Source organism: Gallinula chloropus, assembly GCF_964237585.1.
Source record: "Gallinula chloropus genome assembly, chromosome: 7".
Taxonomy (NCBI): domain Eukaryota; kingdom Metazoa; phylum Chordata; class Aves; order Gruiformes; family Rallidae; genus Gallinula; species Gallinula chloropus.
Window position 1 is genome coordinate 13626962 of NC_140092.1, and position 19506 is coordinate 13646467.

The following is a 19506-nucleotide window of genomic DNA, read 5'->3' on the forward strand; positions in this document are numbered from 1 at the left end:
GCGGCGCAGAGCAACCCGTTCGCAACAGGCGCCCGCCTCAGCGAGACTCAGAGAGAGCGAGGGAAGAGCAACCAGCCCGCCCTCCTCCCTGCGGCCCGGCCGGCCCGCGGCTGCCCGGCCTGCTCAGCCTCCTCCCCCCGCTGCTGCCGACGTGGCGGGGCGGGGAAGGAGCAGGGGGCGCGCCGGCAAGGGGACTGCTGAGCGGTAAGGAGCGTAGCGATTTCTTCTTTTTCTCCCGCTTTTGAAGCAGGCTGCGGGCTCCTCACTAATAACTCTGCCCCGGAGGGGATTTCGGAAAGAAAAAAAAGCAATTAATAACGGGAGGGGAAGCCGTGGCCGCCGCGGGTTTGAGGGAGCGGCGCTCCGGCCGCTCCTGCTTTGCCCTGGGCGTGGGGGCAGGTGGCAGCGGGGCGCTTGCGGCGGCACCGCGGAGCGCGTCGGCGGGACGTCGCCTCTGCTCCCCCGGCCCGCAGCGTCCCGCGGCGGGAGCAGCGACAGCAGGCGTCGAGCAAAAGGGGAGCGCGGTGCCGCCCGTCGGGCAAAGTTATCCCTCGCGGAGGCGTTGATCCGCTTCTGAGGGCGCCTGTCAGCGGCTCGGCTTTGCTCCCGATGCCGGCGTAAACTCCTCGGGCGGCGGGTCGGCAGGTGCCACCGAGCCGCGACGGGAGCTGCCGCCACAGCCGGCCTGTGAGGGCCGGTCGGCCCCTCGCCTGCCGCCCGGTCCGGAGCTGACCTTGGCATCTCTCTCATGAGCTATCTGCAGAGAGTAATTCCCTTTGGGCGGAGTTTTCCGAGTTTTAGATCAGTGTAAGCTCACGTATGGCAGGTTGAACGATGCCTTACCCCAGGTTCAGGTGTGGCTTCTGGCAGGTGTGGTAGTTTGCAGTTACATGCCTTGCTCCCTTGAGGAAGATTTGGCAGACCACTGCAGGGTCCTTGGGCCAACTGATCCCCAAAGATGGCCCAGTCCTCTAATAATTCATGTGCACATCAATTTGTGATCCTTTACAAATTCTGATCTAATCCCTGTGCAAAATTACGACAACATGTATGTACAGACTTTACAGGTTGTAGTAGAGCATCCTCATATCTCATCCTTGGAATTTGCTTTACAAATAGAAAAAATTTCTTTAGGTGATGTTGCCCATCACACAGTGACTACTGTTTAAACAATGGTGATACTTACCTACACTGAAGAATTTTATAGTATTTGCTGTGTTTGTAATGGAAGACTGGAAAAACTTGTGGCAGATGTAAAGATTCTCACTGGTAAATGCATGTTTTCTGAAGGTAATTAAGTTACAGTGTAAGCTAAAATAAGTGGCACAAAGTGTTTATTTGTTTATTTTTCTTTTCAACCAAATGCTATTCTTGGAACTGTTCAAACAGCTGATCTACATCAGTTAGATAAACAGGCTGAAAAGCCACATATGTACATGATTCTGTAGGCTTTAATAAACATGTTTCTTAGGCAGACTTCTTCTAAATCCTACTTAAAATTTGCTTTTTACTTCTTTTTTTCCTGTTCCTGTCTCTTTTACAACCTAACAGGCACAAACTATACGTAATTAATATGGGAATCCATGAAAAGATGGAATCTACAGAGAGGACTCTCTGAGTTTGTTTTATGCCATGCAACTCTTCATATAGTCAAGAGATTACAATTACAACTCTTTGTCAGGGGTTGTCTTCTGAGTAGACTGACAGGCATACTGTTATTGCCAACAAATTAAGTGGTAGTAATCAGTGTACAGTAGTCCTTTTGGACTCTGTCAGTGCTGCTCTGTAATCAGCTGCAGAGCTTGCTCAATGGCCATCTCCTTCCCTTCCTGGATCCTCAGCCTGATGAATATGCAGTGGTGGTAAATACTTAGAAAAAGAAAGTCGCATTGTAGGATAAGGAGTAAATAAGAGAAAATGCATTCATAACATACAAAAAAAATAAATAACTGTACCTCACGCAATCTTACATTGGTTTCAGAGTTGAATTTTAATCACACAGCTTAATTCTAGAACTGATGCCTGGACTTTCAGCAACACGTAGGAAGTGCTCTGTTCTCCAGCAAGTAAGCCTTTGAGACAAGTGATGCAGAAACAGTGTGAGCAATGACCTCTTCCATCTATAAAATGGCTGCAGGGACCATGGCCTGTCATGTTCTCAAATTATGCTCCATCTCCAATACATAAATATCACAACAGTTTTAGTCATGCTGTATTTGTCATCCTACCCTCTATCAGTCAGCAGTCTATAGGAGCCTCTGTGAGTGGAAATGATAAAAAGGGGAGCAAGAGCGGCTTGGTTATTGTAGCTCAGATTATCCTGTTCTCCAGTGGTCTTTCATACATGTCTAATAGGGAACATAGGAACTCAACATGTGGAAGCTCTTGTATTTGATACGGGGATCCATGCTTCAGGAGGCCTTACATCAAGGCTATGTTGGTTTTCAACAGTAGCCTATGGTAAATGCTGAATATTTTATAGACATTCAAAAGTTAATGGAACCTAAACCACTTAATTTGTTTTCTATTTTCAGAATTGAAAATGTCTGAAGACATTTGTGATGCCAGCCCATCTGAAGAAAAACCTGAACTAATGGAAACGCCCAGCGGTGAGGTACTGCATCGTGAGTCAGTACCACACCTCGTGGAAGCTGAGATCTTGCATGAGTCTTCTCAAGATGAACATGGACAGGACACTCAGAGTGCCAGAAATGGACAGGAAGGAGACATATTAATTAACGAAAACCCTTTGACTGAAAAAATAATTGAAAGTCTGCCTGCTAGTGGAGAGGCAACTGAAGACATTCCCACTGAGTGCAGTGAGACCGTAAGCCTTGACACAGAACCTGAATCTGAAGAAACATCGCATGAAAAAAGCAGTCCAGTAAGGAATATTTTCTTTTTCCATAAAATCCTGCCTCTCCCTTCTTTGCAAGGACAGCATTTTGTTTAACCTACATACTACTTTTCACAAAAGCCAGAGAACCTACATGGGAATAAAATAAGTCAAATAGCAACATCAAACTTTTGGAAACTAGGAACAGTTGAATTTCTCTTTGCCAGTATGATATTTAATTGGTCTTTCTATCTTGGTGGCAGTAAAACTATACCAGAGCCTAAATCTTATTAAGAATCTGGTCCGTTTTGTATAGATATAATACTCCTGTGATTTTGTTATCTGGTGGTCTGTACAAATCTGCTTCATTCAGTTCACAGAAAGAACCTAGAAGAGGACAAAATTTAAGTTGCATGTGCAGCACTGAATCTTGTACTTCCTAATTTTCAAGTCATCGACTTTACAACAACTGTATGTTTCATAAGGCTCAGTGAAACAACCTGGAGTTTTGGATTTGTGATCCACAAACCTTTGAGAATCCTGTGAGTAATTGCAGGAAGTTAAGAAAAGAAAACTAAGAAAGCCAGGGGTTTTTTTTATGGTCTGTGCAGCATCCATGGCCAATACATGTGACATAGCTCAAGATGTTCTCATCTCCACTGAAAATTTTTCAGACATCAATACATGGGGGCTGGGCTCGATGACCTACCTCAAACGAGGTGATAGGGAATCTATATGCTGCACAATGCAGAGCTGTCTTGGGATACTTCAGCTTTTGGTTTTGAGTTGGTTGTTTAGGGACGACGTGTTACTGAATACTTTTTTGAGACAACGGTTTCTTAATATGATTTAAATACATAATGCTGTTAATTGCTTAATACCACACACTAATATAAAAGGTGGGCACCTTCCCAAACAGGTATTACAGTTAGTCCTTCAACTAGAAGTTACACTCTGCAGTAGAGCATACAGAACCCTTTATGGAGCCTTTCAGTCCAAGCCTGCAAGGCTAGTTTAATCCACTCCAGAAGGCAGTTGTTATTAGCATACCTGACTTCATATTGAAACAGCCAAATGATCAGTTTCACAAACATCAGAGGGAGGTTGATGACCTTGGTTTCCTCCAGGGGGAAAGAATGATACCTTTCATGCAAGGACTACTTTTTGTAGAAAAGCTTAAGCCTTTGTCAGAGGAGCTGATAGCGAAGATTTTGTCAGTCATCATTCTGGGTTATTTCTCTGTATGTTCTCTTTGTCTCTTGAGAATCATTCTTCAGGAGGCATCACCATGATTAGGGAAGCCAACTAATTTCTTACAGAGTGACTATTTTCAGATTGTAGACCCTTGAAAGCAATGGCACAACCATTTTTTTCTGGTATTTTGTTGCCTGATGGGTTGTGTTTCCTCCTGCCTTTGGAAAACATGAATTTCATACAGTGGCATAATGTTTTTCTCCTTATAGGACACAGATGCCTCATCTAAAGCGAGTAGATGGGGAGCTTGGGGTACCTGGGGAAAGTCTCTCCTGTCATCAGCTTCTGCCACAGTGGGTAAGTGTTCAATCAGCAAAGTATGTGGAAATAAATCATAATTTTAACAAGTCCCTAGACACATTAATGTTGTCTCTTAAAGATTCGTAGGCAGTTTTGTTCTGGTATGCCTGGATATCATGGGTGTTTTTTTTGAATAGGAGAAAGCACCTTCCTTAACTAAATTATTTCTTCAGGTCAGATTATGGACAAGGTACCAGGTTTGTTTGTAAAGTTAGTGAATTATGTCATTGTGGCTTCTTCACACAGGGTATGTAATCTGATAGAATTACTATCAGCCAAAGGCTTGTGGTTTTTGAAGTCAAAGCACTCCAACCCAGATCCATGTGCACATGTTTGTGCTCTACACACCACGACTTCTATCTGGACAATATGAATTCACTTCTTGTAAATCAATCCAGTTTTCATTGACACACAGTGAAACTGTTAAACTCTCACAGCAGAATTCAGAGAGTACCACAACACAGGAAATCATAGACCCTGAACTCTCTCTCCCTGCACTCTCATTTCTGATAATATGTCACTACCACATGTCCTTGTGAAGACTTTAGGCAAACACATTGAAATCTCTCATAGACAAAAACCAAATCATGTGAAAAACTGGGTACCAGTGGGAAAAAATTTCTCACAGAACCACTACTAAACAGTTAACTAATCAGTTCTCAAAAGATTCACAAACACCTTCAAAATGAACTTAGGAATTTAAATTGTTAGCTACTAAAAAATAATGGATTAAGCAGAAATACTGGGTTTATGATACCCTATAAGGCTAGATAATTCTCTTCCTTATCCTGCCCTGTTCCTGTTCCATGGCCAATAAATTATTTTTGTCTGTTTCTCAGAGGAGGAGGGAACTTTCCCTATCTTTTTGTTTGGGTTTTTTTTTTTCACTAACACCCACACTCAAGGCTTCATAAGTACCTTTTCTTTCAGACAGTCCAACCAATATCTCATTAAACTCAGGATGGGTTTCTAAGATGCCCTTAAATTGCGCTGACCCAGCAGTGTATTTCTTCCTTCTCTTATGCTAAGAGTAACCTTCTTGTAGTGATATGGGGAGCTGGCCCATGGGACCAATTTTGAAAAGCAAAGATGAAGTAAGAGCTGAATCTTCATCTGGATCAGTTTGTAGATGCCCTAATCCTGGCTCGCCATTTGATCACCCAAACACCACTGAGTGGGAAACAATTGGAACACACAGAACATGCCGATGAGGACAAGGGCGGCTTGACTGTCTATGGAACTGCATAAGTGTTCTCACCTTGTATTTAACCTTAAAGTTTAGTGTTTCTCTTTCAGACTTGAAGAAGGGCCTCTATGTCCAAAAATTTGCCAGTTTTCCTAAAAAAGGGTACTGCTTTCACAGACTTCCACAAGCCTTGCCACTCCTACATTCTCAGACCATCATAACAGCAGCATTCTGAAAAGAATTTGGCTTAGTGTAAACAATTAAAGAAGAAAATTTATGTGCATAAAAGTAATTTTACTGTTGAACAGTTGGAATTGTAATCCTGATTAATTCTTCGGTTCACTTTCATAGCTGCAGTGATGGTTTCTTGGAACAGAAATCTTTCACGTCATTCAGTTTTTGCCTCTGAGATAGTCATATTCATATTGCATTCTAATGTTGTTTGTGAGTAACAAGATTATTTGTTATCAAACAGTTACTGCTCTTGCAGGCTTGCAGTGGCAATCTCACAGTCTTCTGTTGCTTAGGAGACTTGGCTTCACTATGCAGTTACCTCAGAGTCACAAACTGTATATGTTTTCTGTGAGGCAGTATGGCCATAGATATTTTCTTGCCCAGCTGACGTGACCTTGCCTGAAATTGCTGAATGCTGTTAGAAAAAGTTTGGGACACAAACAAGAACGTGTGTTGTATCTCTTCTTTCATACCTTTTTACAGCTGTTTGTTGTTTTTTGTCTATAAAACCTGCTGCAAGCATTGCATCTCTGTGGATTTCCATGCACTTTTTAATGTTGTGATTTCATTTTTATATAGGTCATCTAATATCTTGGCTCATATACATTAAAAGTCATGCTTAATTGATACTGGCTTCTTAACATACTATCTGACTGTACCAGCATCATAGAATGCCAGGCTGGAAGGGACCTCAAGGATCAGCTGGTCCAACCTTTCCTGGCAAAAGCTCCATCTAGACAAAAACAAGGTCTAGACAAGGTGGGCCAGCACATAATCCAATACATCTTAAAAGTGTCCAATGTTGGGAAATCCACTACTTCCCCAGGGCGATTATTCCAATGGCTGATTGTTCTCATTGGGAAACATTTTTCCTTGTGTCCAGTTGGATCTCCTGGGGGTAACTTGTACCCATTACCCTTCATCTTTTCCATGTGACTCCTTGTAAAAAAGGAGTCTCCATCTTGTTTGTAGCCCCTGTCTAAGTACTGGAACATGGTGACAAGGTCTTCCCAAAACCTTCTTTTCTCAAGGCTGAACAAACCCAGTTCTCTCAGCCTTTCCTCATACAGCTTCCTCATAGGCTTCTCAGTGCTGTGATCATCCTGGTGGCCTTTCTCTGGAAACCTTTCCAGCCTGGGGTGAAAACTGAACACTATTCCAGGTGCGGCCTGACAAGTGCTCCGTAGAGTGGGGTAATGACTTCTTTATCTTTACTGGCGATGCCCTTGTTGATGCAACCCAGCATCATGTTGGCTTGCTTTGCCACTGCAGCACACTGTTCACTCACACTGAGCTTGTTGTCTACCAGGAGCCCCAGGACCTGCTCTCCAGCCAGGTAGATCCCAGCCTGTGCTGCACTCCTGGATTACGTTTTCCAAGGTTAAGACCTTACACTTGTCTCTGTTGAACTTCATGATTTACACAGAGTGTAAATGTATGAAAAAGTTTGTTGTCTAGGCAGCCTGACTTGGTCAGATTGTGTGACATTGTCTGTTTTGAATAGGTGTATCATCACCATGAACACAGTTGGAACAGGTCAAGGTGCAAAGGAACATTCACATGCAGAAAACAAAAAAAGGAAATGTTAAAGTAATTTTAATTTTTCATGAGAACGATCGCACTATGGCACACTGAAAGGCCCATCTACTATCTAGTTTCTGGCAGTGACCAAGAGCAACCGGGAAAGAGCCTAAAACTAGATGTGTGTAAAGCAGCACTTTCCCTGGTTTTCTGTTCCTGTTTCCTGGAATCTATAACTTAGACTTCCTGGCCCTGGGATCAGGGCAGCACTGAGTTCCCATATTGCTACCTAATAATTTTGGATATAACTTTTCTCCATGAATTTATTAAATAGACCTTGAATTAAGCAGATATCAAATACACATTCTTCTATCCCATAGTCAGATACTTCGCCTGTTGTGAATTTTTCCTTGCATGGTATCCTGTGTCTTATATTGGATCCTAAATCTTTAGGACAACGTTTAAATTTATTTTCTATGACATTATACCTGGGATGCTAAATCAAACATTATAATATAGTTCACTGAACTCAAGGTACCTTGGAAGACCACACAGTCTTAGATTTGCTCCAGGAAATCAGTGCAGCAGGTAATAGTTTACGCTCCTGATATAGAGGGTTTATTTCCTAGTTGTTTGTTATGGAAATTCATGCTTGATCCTGCAAAGTACTTACTGTCTGTCGCAGACAGATGTGAGACTGCATATGCCATATACTACTTCAGGATGATAATTCCTAGCAGGAGTCAGAGAGAGGGGAAAAAAAAAAAAGCTATTGGTAATTTCTCTGACCTCTCTTTTTATTAAATATTTATTGTTCCCCTTCAAGTTACTCCATTTAGTATCTGAGCAGTTCAACCTATACTTCATCTCCTATTCCACATCAGAACATAGGTTTGCCATGATCCAGTCCATTCTAGTGTTGCTTATTCCTCAGTGTAGCAAATGATGTAAGTTAAGCTGCTTTTTTGAATCAGACTTATCAGCAACACCTTCAGTATGTGATTTTTCTGTTGCTTTGTCATTATCTTTGTACAACACAGCTGCTTGTGTGGTTAAGCATGACAAATATTTACTATTCCTTACGTCTTTCTTCAAAATTGTGCTCTATAAAAATAGCAAAAACAGTTTGAGATGGGCTAGATTGTATCTTAAAGGCCTAAATTTAACAAATAGCATAGAACAGCCCTGGCTGGAAGAGACCTCAAAAGATCTTTTAGTCCAGACTTTTGTGGGAAATGGTGCCTAGATGAGATAATCTAGCACCTTGTCCAGTCACATCTTGAAAACCTCCAGCAGTGGGAACTCTGCCACACACCAGGGGAGGTTGTCCCAGTGAATGATCATTCTTACTGTAAAAAAATTATTACTTAGATTCTTTCTCTTTAAGATGGAGCTGAATGGTTATTCCCAGCATCTCAGTTTCATTATCCTTCAAGCTCTGATTTAGAGCTCCCAAACAGATTAGTGTTTTTATTGCATGGCTATAATTGGTTTAGTATAGCTGATTTTAGTTTCTAATAAGGTAGTTTCCTTATAGTTTCTATTTTATCTCTCTTTAACTGTGCACAGATAGTCAGCGATTGTTTTGGTGGTGGGTTTGTATTTTAAATAATGTCTGTTGTCTTTGAACGGAGTTTGGAATTATTTGGATCAAGGTCCCTGACACAAGGCAGATGTGATGCTCCTCTACAGAGCAGTCTGTAACGCGTTTGGATTAGCAGCAGTCGCCGCCTGAACCATGCTGACTGCCTGACACTAGATGTCACACTAAGAAAGTTATTGAATCTGCCCCAGTAAGGTGAAGATTTTTCTTTTTTTTTTTTCCTTTTAGTAAGTCAGTTGTGACACCGTCCAGTGTTTTAGTAACAGTGTTGGTAAAACTCTGCTTATCACAGTGGGTCCGCAATGCAGCTAAGCCACTCTAATGGCTAGCAGCCACTGAAATGTGCAGTCCTGCACTGTTCTTTTCCTTACATTTCCTTGTTTCTTCCTCCTCCTTTGGTCACTGCTCCTCAGAGCTTCTGGTAGCCCAGTTCAGGAAGTTACTGACATAAGAATAACTCTACAGGAAAGAAAAAATTTATTTTCTGCCTCTTTAGTTCCCTGAACCAACTCACTGAGGTAAGTGCCAGGACAAGCAGTAGGGACAAAGGGAACATGGAAGGAGCAGAACTTCCCATTCCAGCACCAAGAAGCTATTAGGTCATCTTAGCTGCAGCAGCAAACCTTTTATCCAAAAGGCTTAAGTGAGCCAAAATATCTTTGCGGTCTATACTTGAAGCTGGTGACTTCTGGTTGTAGAAACCACTTGTATGCTTGAAAGCTTCCCCAATTGGGTTTTTTCCAACTAAGCTATCTGCTAGCTTAATGAAAAATTACTACCTTTTCCTACAAGCCTTGCCTTTCATGTGTTCTGTTGTCTTGCATGGATTAATTTTGGCATTCGCAAGGTGTTTCAGTTAGTTAGCTTTAAGCTGCATTTCCAGTCTAAGTCTGCTCTCTGTCGTGCTGTATGCATGTGCTTCCCTCCATGTGAGTTTGTAGGTTTTTACCTTTTACTCAATGAAAGTAATGACTAAAACATAGGAACCCAGATATTTAATTTATGTGGTCTCTTTCTCATACTATAAGGCTCCTTAATGCATCTCTCTCATCCATTGCTTGCAATCAATATTCTGCTGCCTTGATTATTTTGTGCTTGTGTATCTTCCTCATCTAATTCTTCACCTACTAGAATGGCACATGGAAATATCAGACACCCACAGTTCTCCTTGGTATGCTGCAAACCTTTTCTTGTCACTCACTATGACAACATGAAATGTCAGCTGTGACCTCACTGCGTTCATGAGCTCGGATATTATTACACATAGGTACGTGTAATGTTCTGCGTTGCATACCTCAGATTGAAGTCTGTGTGAAACAGAAACAGAAATGCTTCAGAAAATGTGAAACTAAAGTATTGAAATTATATAGATTTATTTTCCATTCTCTACAGATTATTTCCCTGTTGTGAAAGAATGAGATTTTAAAAAAAAAACAAAAGCTGGATGTGATGCTTATGTTTTATGTAGTCACAAAAAGGACAGTTAATTTCTTCAGAAGACTTTACCCCCACCCCCACTGTATAAATTCAGCTAATTAAGGAAAAACTGTTTTGTGGCTGAAATCAAATGGTGGTCACAACTGTTTTGTAAAGAACACATTACAGCTGCTGTAGCAGCAAACCCCTTTTTCACAGCTCCCCCTTTTTCAGAATATTGAATACAGGTATCTGATGGGGGGAAATTGCGGATGTGCTTTTGGGGATGCCAGTCGCATTTTCTTTTCACATGGGTTTATGATCTAGAAGAGGTTGAGAGCCAATAATCTGTTGTAATGGCCTTTGTGCCTATTGCTGTTATTAAAACCTTTTACCGTTGCAATGAGATCTGAAACTATTCTCATTCACTGTCTTAATTGCAGTTATTCCTGATTTACAGACTGAATAGCATAGGTAATACCAGAATCTAGCCTGTGTTTTTAGCTACAAGGAAGAGAATTTTCGTAAAGCTTTGAAGGGGGTGGAGTGCTAATAGGACAGCCTCACAGTGAGCACAATGGGGACCCACTTTTTTGGTACACAAAACCAGACCACAGCTGGCTTTTCCACTTACCTATATACTTCATATAGTGGAGTGATTCCCACCCAAGCTATCTTTAGGTTTCTCAGTCAGTGTCAGATGCTAATGTAAGGCCTCAATCTTCATCTTTAGCTTGAACTACACGAAACTCCATTCATTTTATTAGAATGAAATTTGATTGGTTGTTCATCAGAAATGTCCCCATGGTGCAACACAGGTGATAAGACTGTGGTAGCCAGGGACAAAATCTCAAACTCACCTTCCCTACCTGTACCACTGAAGCAGGGAGTCTCGTCTGGGACTGCTAAATTGACAAGGGACAGCGATTCCTGCAGAGAATGGTTTAGGTTTGGGACATGCTGAACTGAACTGCTCTCCAGAGGTGTGTGTTGGGCTCTTTCAGCTCTGCAGGGAATCCAAAGCTGCAAAGCTGGGAGGTGGAAGATAAGAAAGCCTGAAGTGAAGTGGGATGGATCTGACTCAAGCGTTTGCGAGTGCTGTAATCCGGCCTTGGGCAGATCAGACAATCTCAAAAGGCAGGCCACATTTTTAGACAGCGCTTGCAAAATCGTCTTTTTTGTATGAGAGAGAGTCCACCTAGCAAGAGGAACAACAGTATTCTGCTGAGATTGCTAGCCAATAGAAAGAAAAGAAATCATGTAGGCAAGAAAAACAAAAGCAACAATGCTGGAAAAAAATGCATGCTTTCTTAAAAAAGCAAGTGGTTAACAATACTCATTGCACAGCTTTTCTGTCTCTGCTGTTACAGATGAATAAATGGAGGCATCTGAGATGTTCCCAGGTTTACAATACCAGCTCAGCTGCATTACCACACCCACTGCAACAAAAGCAGCACACCTCTCTAAAACGTAGGCTCATCTCTTGTTTCTATGCCTTTTGAAACTACAAATAGTCATTTTAATTTTCAAAGTAACATGTTCTTTGCAGTGTTTGTGCATGTATGTGTATCTAACAGTGCTGACTTGCTTCAGGTGTGGTCTTCTGATCTCATCTGGTTTTGTTGTAGGCAAACATACATGCCATACAGATTAGTTCAGCAAAACTGCTCCTAGCTGACCTGAAACATTTTTCTTATCATTCTAGTATGTGTAACCACTGCCCTGGAAAGACTGCCTCTTGTAAGTCTGCAAATATCAGAACAGCAACTGTGTGCCTCCTTTTCTTGGAGGCATAAGCTTACCTGCAAAAGTGTGAGAACTAGATTACAGAATGTAAAAAAAAAGAAAAAAAAGAAAAACCCTCAAGTTTAGATACAGAAAAAAAAAAGCTGGGAAATTAATCTGGAAATTCATAACTCATGAACCGTCAAAAGTAAAGTTTTGCTCAATGTTCATAGTTAATTTTTTGTATGATTACAAGACAATAATATTTTGTCCTGAAGTGGGGAACATGGTAAATATTAGTTGGCCAGCAACAAACTATGTAAAGGACGTGCAAAGTTCTGCCTGAAGGACCACAGTGTTAGCACCTTGTGTGCGTTGTAAAGGAGTTATAAAGAGGGAGAAAGAACAAGAGGGGCCTCAAGCCTGCAGACCCAGCTCCGTGGCTTTGTTAGCAAGACGAAAGCTAAAGCTCACCAAAAAGGACCCTAATGAAGCGGAGTAAACTAAGTAAACACCAACAAATGTCTTTGAAGCCCACAGAGAGAGAGTATCGTGGTGGGGTAGGTGGGTGATAATGAGTTCTCATATTGGAAAAACTCACCATTCCTTGGAAACTCTATGAACAAACATATATCATGAATGTACATATATGCCCTGGATAGAAGCTGTGTAACAAACTCGTTACGGTGTGTGCATTAGGAGGAGTGAGCCCCGTGCTGCCCAGCGCTGACATAAAGAATATCTGTGTCACAGTCACCAGGGCTGCTGAGCTTTGAATTAGGCTTTTCATGGGCTCAGTTCTAAAGTTAAGTCCTTGAGAAAAATTTCGTCAATAGAAATAATAGAACTCTTCTGCTCATTTAAACCATTGTGAGCAGGAGAAATGGAAAGGAAAGGTGAACTGGAGTATCTTAGTACATTAATTTAAAAGCACAATTCATAGTAGTTTAAGCACGTCCCAGAAATTTGTAGAGTAAGTAAATGGCTGCAGAATCTATTCATGCTAATACTGTCATTGAGCCACTGGAAATGAGCAGGAGGTTGGGATTAGACAGTCGTACGCTGCCCCTCAGTACCTGCGCTGGAACAGGTTTTGCGAAAGGCAAGAAGTTACCCAGCAATGACTAAATCACTGTGGTGCATAACCTGGTATGCCCTGTACAGTTGCATGTACTGCTGCATTCTATAAGGCATGAGATAAAACAGACAAAGGTCATATTTTCTTTAGGCAGCTAAAAGCATTTACCTGCCTAGTCTCTCTGTTTCAGTATAAAACATCAGGACCCCATGCAGTTTATGCTGTCACATAGAAAATTGTTTCTGCTCATCTTTTCCTTAAGGGACATCTTTTCTTTGTGTTTACCTCCTGATACTCCAGTTTTCTTGTATGTGTAGTAGTGCTGCTTCACATATGTTTTCTAGAGTATATTTATTGTTGAACTCATAGAGCAGCTGATGTGCTGCTGGAAATTCACCTGGAAATCAGAGTCATAAATCCAAACTTTCCTTCTTCCTGCTCCAACTGAAATGGTTTTGCTGCAACTATCTTTAAGCAAATGTTCAAAACCATATTTCTATGACTACACACACACACAATGTATATGTATATTAAGAACACTGCAGAGCACTGGAAAATGATGGGCTGTTTTGCTGTAGTTAAACTCAGAAAAGATGCTTTGAACTTTTGTAATAGAAAGTGCACCTACCTGATTCTGGGAAAGTACAGACAGCATTTAATGGATTGTTATGCTTGAGTTCATGCCTTAGATGTCTAGGTGTCTGCCTGAGCATCTGTATTAATGGCTTTTCTGAAATCATTTATTTATTTACAATTCAGTTTAGGGTAACAAAGCAAACAAGTATGAAATTGGCAGTGATACGTCTCCTAAGCAGTTAGGCAGATGTGTATTATTAGAAGTGATCAGCTTTATGTGAGATGCAGGAAAGGTGTAATGTGCAAGAAAAATAAAGCAGGGTCACTGAAGACCTCATTTTGTGTTGGAAAGAAACAAATATTGCTCACCTAGTTGGTTGTTTACTTACTGTGTCTCTGCTGATGTGCAGAAACTTCCAGCTAAGGAAGATGTGCTAGCTGCATCAGAAACGTATCATGAACATACTTATGGGTATACCCAGAAGCAGAATTGGCAGACAATTTGGGAGTAGTCTTTTTTATTAGGAAGCTGCTGCCTCCTTTTGCTGACTACCAGGCAATCCCACCTTATTCTATAGCGGGATATTACCAGTCCATAGGATCTGCTAGTGTAAATAAACTCTGTGTAGAAAAGCTGCAAAGCAATCCTGTTATATCAGAATTATTCAGAAAAAAACACTGATAACACATATGCTCTACATTAAACTAGACCATTTTACTAGAACAGAGAGTTAGGGAATCACTGTAATTTACCACCAGGTAAAGGTGGTAAAATATCCGTTAGGAGATCAGCCACCAATGGAACAATAACTCTGTCATCTGGCAACAATAGACTTTACAAATTATATTTTAATAGCAGCTTTGAGGAGAGACACTTTAGAGTTTTACTTCAAATGAGCAACTGGGATGCTTAAATCCTGAAATAACTTGGAGGATGTGGGTCAGTATTCCTAAAGTACTTTTACCTAACATAGCGCCTATGCAGTAGACTGAAGGCCAGATTCCTTACCTCAGCCCTGCAGTCACCCACAGTCCATTAATTGTGGGTTAATTGTTCTTGACTTCTGAAGACTGGGTAAGGCCAAATCCTGTGGCATTAAAAGGACCACCAATTTCTGTGTAAACTGATTGTAATAGAATAGTTAGCATTTCAAAATGGGAACTAAACCTCCATGTGCCACTGAAAGAAGTGTCAGATCCAGTGTCATTTGCATTATATTTCAGCTTTATAATTTCTAGTCAGTTAATGTACTGGATATAATGGAAGAAGTGAAATAGTAAACAACTGAGGTAAGTTTAATAGTTATTCTGATTGTTACCTTTCATGGGGTGTAAGAATACCATGCGCTGTTAGTAATTAAATTATCAAATTATATAATCTAAAAGATGCTTCTGCCACAGGTCATGGGATAACAGCAGTAAAGGAAAAAGCAGGCACTACCCTAGGAATTCATAATGCAAGTTCAGTGTCTTCGGAAACAGCAGAGCCTCCTGCAGCTGAAACACCCATTATACGTAAGTTGGACAAAACTCTCTGACACTGCCAAATTAGTTCAACTTATAGAATTTTAAGATTTTGATCACAGAACCCAGATTACTGTAATTTGTGACTTCAAAGTGTGCTGTAGCTTGCTTTTTTTTCCTCCTTTTGTTAGAAGCAGAAGATTCTCTGGACCAAAGCTCTTTCCAGAATGTTCCTTCTCCTTCATCTGGATCTCGCGGCATGTTGTCAGCCATCACTAATGCTGTACAGAACACTGTGAGTCATTTTAGCTGGCCTCTCTGCTCTTTTGTATTCTTTGTAACTTTTAGGTGCAACTTCACAGTAGGTCACATGTAACAGGTCCTTTATTAAGTTGTGGGCCTTTGTAAAAACAGTCCTGATGTGAGGCTATTGAGAGTCTTTTCCATAGCATAACAACTGTATCAGATTTTAAAATTAAAAAAAGTCAAACACAAGTAAGTTACTACTTTGGCACCAGTTTCCTATAGTCTTCTCCTAAACTATATAGAATTCTGCAAATTCTTGAGAAAAGGGTTTTTTTAGTAACTGTAGTACCATCATCTTTTTTGGGTTTTTTTTACTTCCAGAGAAAGTATGATAAGATTGGTTACCGTTTTTGAAAGCAGATAAGAAAATGCCCCATTTGCTTATTTGAAGGCTTTTACTAAACTCTGTATTGTTAGTCCCTGGCCCTTACCTTCACCTCTCTATCTAGTCTCTCATTTCATACTAGCCTTGCCGGAGGGTGGTCCAATTGCAGACTTGGTGAGGCAAAATCTTCTGTCCACGGTTCTTTCCTATTACACACTCCATGTATTTTCTGTGTGCTGCACTTCATTCTTTTCTGGTTTTCTGTGTTTCAGGTTTTGCAAAATCCTGTGCCATACTGTTTCCAAATCAATTTTTCTGTCATCTTCTTCCCCAAGTTTTTTACAGACTATTACCATAGCAAATGCTTTCCTCTGAGCTTTTCAGCATGGTGTTTCCCTTGAAGTGAAAAGACTTTATAAGCACCAGCTAAAAAAAGCATAGGAGACTGATTCCCCATTGAGCGTGTTTTACAAAGTAGCAATTCTTTTTTAGTGCATATCCAGTGCACTCTGACTCATCACTCTGATATCAAAGATTATGAGAGCAGAGGGAGATTCATATAGACTCTTCCTGAGAATGTTGCTATAAGCATGGTAGGGCTTCTGGGAGCTGGACACCAGTAAGATTGCCTGAGCATTGCATAAGTTTTTCAGATAAGAGAAATGTGCTCTTATGCAAATCTAGAGAGGCTGCTATACCACATTGATCAAAGTTACCAAACAAAAAGAATAACTTAAGGTCTCAGTAAGTTGCCTGTATTGCCATTGAGATTTTAGTATGGTTTTCCATTAGATATCAGGTTACATCAGCATGTGAGTATCTGACAGATGCATAAAGCAGATTGAAGTGGAAATCTTTAGCCAGTGCAAATTCTTCTTCATTGTACATGAAACATTGTGAGTGAAGGCTAATGCTAATACAGAGGCACAGGGTGAACAACTGTATTTCAATAGACAGTTGCAGAGTCATCTCAAGATAAGGCAGGGTCATCCTGCTCATGATGGATTTTGATCCATGTTATTAATATCTAAAATAGATATTCCCACAAGCTAGATGCCACTTTGGTGGTATTATTCATGATTTTTTTTTATTGGAACAGGTGTTACATTTCATCCAGTGTGAGTCTTTTAATTAACTAGAAATATTTGTATAGTTCATTTTTTCTTTCTGAAAAGGTATTCTGAACAAAGTAACATAATTTCATAAATATATCAATCCTGTTGTTAAGTAAAGCATAGAAAATCTAGGGACCTGAATATTCAAAGAGGGTGTTGGCAAAAGCAATACTCTTTACAGTCCATAGTAGCATAAAGTGAAAAGAAAATAACCACATTGCATTATTTTATACAGGGGAAAAGTGTATTATCTGGAGGCTTGGATGCTTTGGAATTTATTGGGAAGACAACCATGAATGTCCTTGCAGAAAGCGATCCTGGATTTAAGAGAACCAAAACACTGATGGAAAGAACAGTTTCTCTATCTCAGGTTGGATTTATTTAAATAGAGCTCTGACAATGCAGTTTCAGGTTGTTTTTCAAGAATTTCGGATGCCTCAGGGAGAGGCTTTATTTATTGCAATAGATATTGGCTAGGCTTATGGAAGTAAATACTCTGCTTTATATTTGCTCCACTTTCTTTTCTTCACAGATCCGGAAAAGATTATGACAAATCATCTTTTCTGCATAATCACATGTACAATAGCTGATTTTTATAACATAGTATATATGGTGATGAATCATTACATTCTGGAGACAGAATCAAATTGTTGGCCACTTTTAAGAAATGTAGATAGGAATATTCCAGCATAAATGCTTCCCTTGGAAATGACTAATACTGGAATGTGCAAGATGTTTCATTAGGAATTAAAGCTGTGAAAAGTTGCATTGTAATGTCTGTCTAAACTAGTGGTACCCTTAAACAGTCATGACTCATACTTTTAGAAGTTCAGAGTCATGATGAAAACAGAAGTACAAAATTATTTTAGCTCTCCAGGCACTGTGTAGGGAGGCTGTGGAAATCAATAGGCGTAGAAAAAAACCTTTAATGTTACTACCCGTTTACTTCCTCCTAGAGAGGAGTAAAGTAGTTTTAGTTTAATAAGATGTTTTGTCTTCAGTGTTGGTCATTGTAAGTGCAAACAGAATGATAATTGGCCAAAAACTCTTGTTAAGACCCACATGGTTAAACTGAGCTTTTGAGAATACCTCATGAATTCACATATAAAATCTGAGGCAGAAAGTGACAGAAATAGTTCTCCTGGGTCACATAACACAGTGTCTCCCTTTTGGTGATTTGTACATAAAACTTTGTGAGTGATGTTTTGAAGGTGGAGACTGAAAAATCTGCCCTCATAAGTCTTTTCTAACACATGAGTAAGTGAAGACAATATTGTAAAAGTTTTGAATGATGCAATAGTTTAAGAGGCAAGATCTCACCTGTATTCAGAGGCTTTTATGTGACATAAAATGCAGATTCATTTACCAGCTTTACTGTAGCAAATTCATGAGAGGCCGTTTCTTCCCAGGAATAGAAAGAAGGAATAGAAGATCCTATTCTATTCACTATTCTGTCCTTCTTACACATTAATAAAGGTGTATACAAGATCACTCCAAAATGTTGCCAAGGATATAGAGTGTGGTTCTGCCCCACCTTTGGTAGAAGTCAGACCTTATTAGGCCAATCTCTTATTTGAGTCCTACTGCCCCATAAAACTGACTTTAGTGTCTGCTAAAAATATTTTATAGGAAATAATTGTGTAGCTGCATTATTTAGTTGCAAGTAGGTATGTAGGTCCTGAAAATAGTATTCTTGCCATTTTACTGTCAGTGGAACAAATTGCATGACTTTTTAAGGCTGTGCATTAAATAGTCCTTTTAATTTTTCTTTCATTGTAATTGGTGGTTAAAATTGTTATATGGCATCCATAGCTGACACTGCTTTGGAGAACATAGGCAAGATTATTTGTTCATTGTTTTGTTTTGGGGTTTTTTTTAAAAGATGGTTAGCAATTACTGTGGGGAAAATCACACTTAGAGTACTACTTAAATATTTTATTAGAGAAGTTTATCAAAAAGTAGATATTTCAGCTTTAGAATTTCAGCTCTGCAGGTGTGACACAGTCCCAAATGTTATTACTACTTCCTAGGCAAGCAGAAATTAATAAAATCTGTCATACCAACAGCACTACCAATAAAACCACAGGAATGATGTATATTTTTGCAGCTGTTGCGAGAAGCTAAAGAGAAAGAGAAACAGAGGCGGGCCCAGCAAGTCACAGTTGAAAGAACAGCACATTATGGGCTACTTTTTGATGAGTTCCAAGGTTTGTCTCATCTTGAAGCTCTGGAAATCCTGTCAAATGAAAGTGAAGCCCAGGTACAGTATGCAGACAGCATAAATCAAAATGGTTGGTAAAAAATTGTTCTTTACATTCTTTTTGCTCTGCAGGTGCATGTGAAATGAACAGCAAATTTTTCATTAACTTCAGAGAAAGCTGGATTGGTCCCATGGGCCAGTCCTGGGCTTCAGGAAATCCATCTCAATACATGTAAAATGTAACTCCAAGATTAACTCAAACTAAATAACTTTGCTACTGAAGGTTATTTTTGTTAGGACCATCTATCAGCTTGTGACACTGTACAGATGTCTTTTCAGAATTTGAAACGGGCTTGATGTCTTTCAG

At 40.2% G+C, this 19506-nt stretch overlaps 1 protein-coding gene across 2 annotated transcripts in view; it reads left to right on the forward strand.

The window, feature by feature from the left end:
- Positions 1 to 2542: 2542 nt before the first annotated feature.
- Positions 2543 to 19506, forward strand: part of FAM114A1 (family with sequence similarity 114 member A1) — a gene marked incomplete at both ends in the record, with an annotated part of 32674 nt that continues 15710 nt past the window's right edge. For both annotated transcript variants that reach the window (XM_084266999.1, XM_084266998.1), the window contains 6 exons: positions 2543 to 2884; positions 4300 to 4387; positions 15131 to 15244; positions 15385 to 15488; positions 17175 to 17309; positions 19047 to 19199. In XM_084266999.1, the coding sequence (XP_084123125.1) occupies positions 2543 to 2884; positions 4300 to 4387; positions 15131 to 15244; positions 15385 to 15488; positions 17175 to 17309; positions 19047 to 19199 (936 nt within the window). The remainder of the gene's footprint in view (positions 2885 to 4299; positions 4388 to 15130; positions 15245 to 15384; positions 15489 to 17174; positions 17310 to 19046; positions 19200 to 19506) is intronic.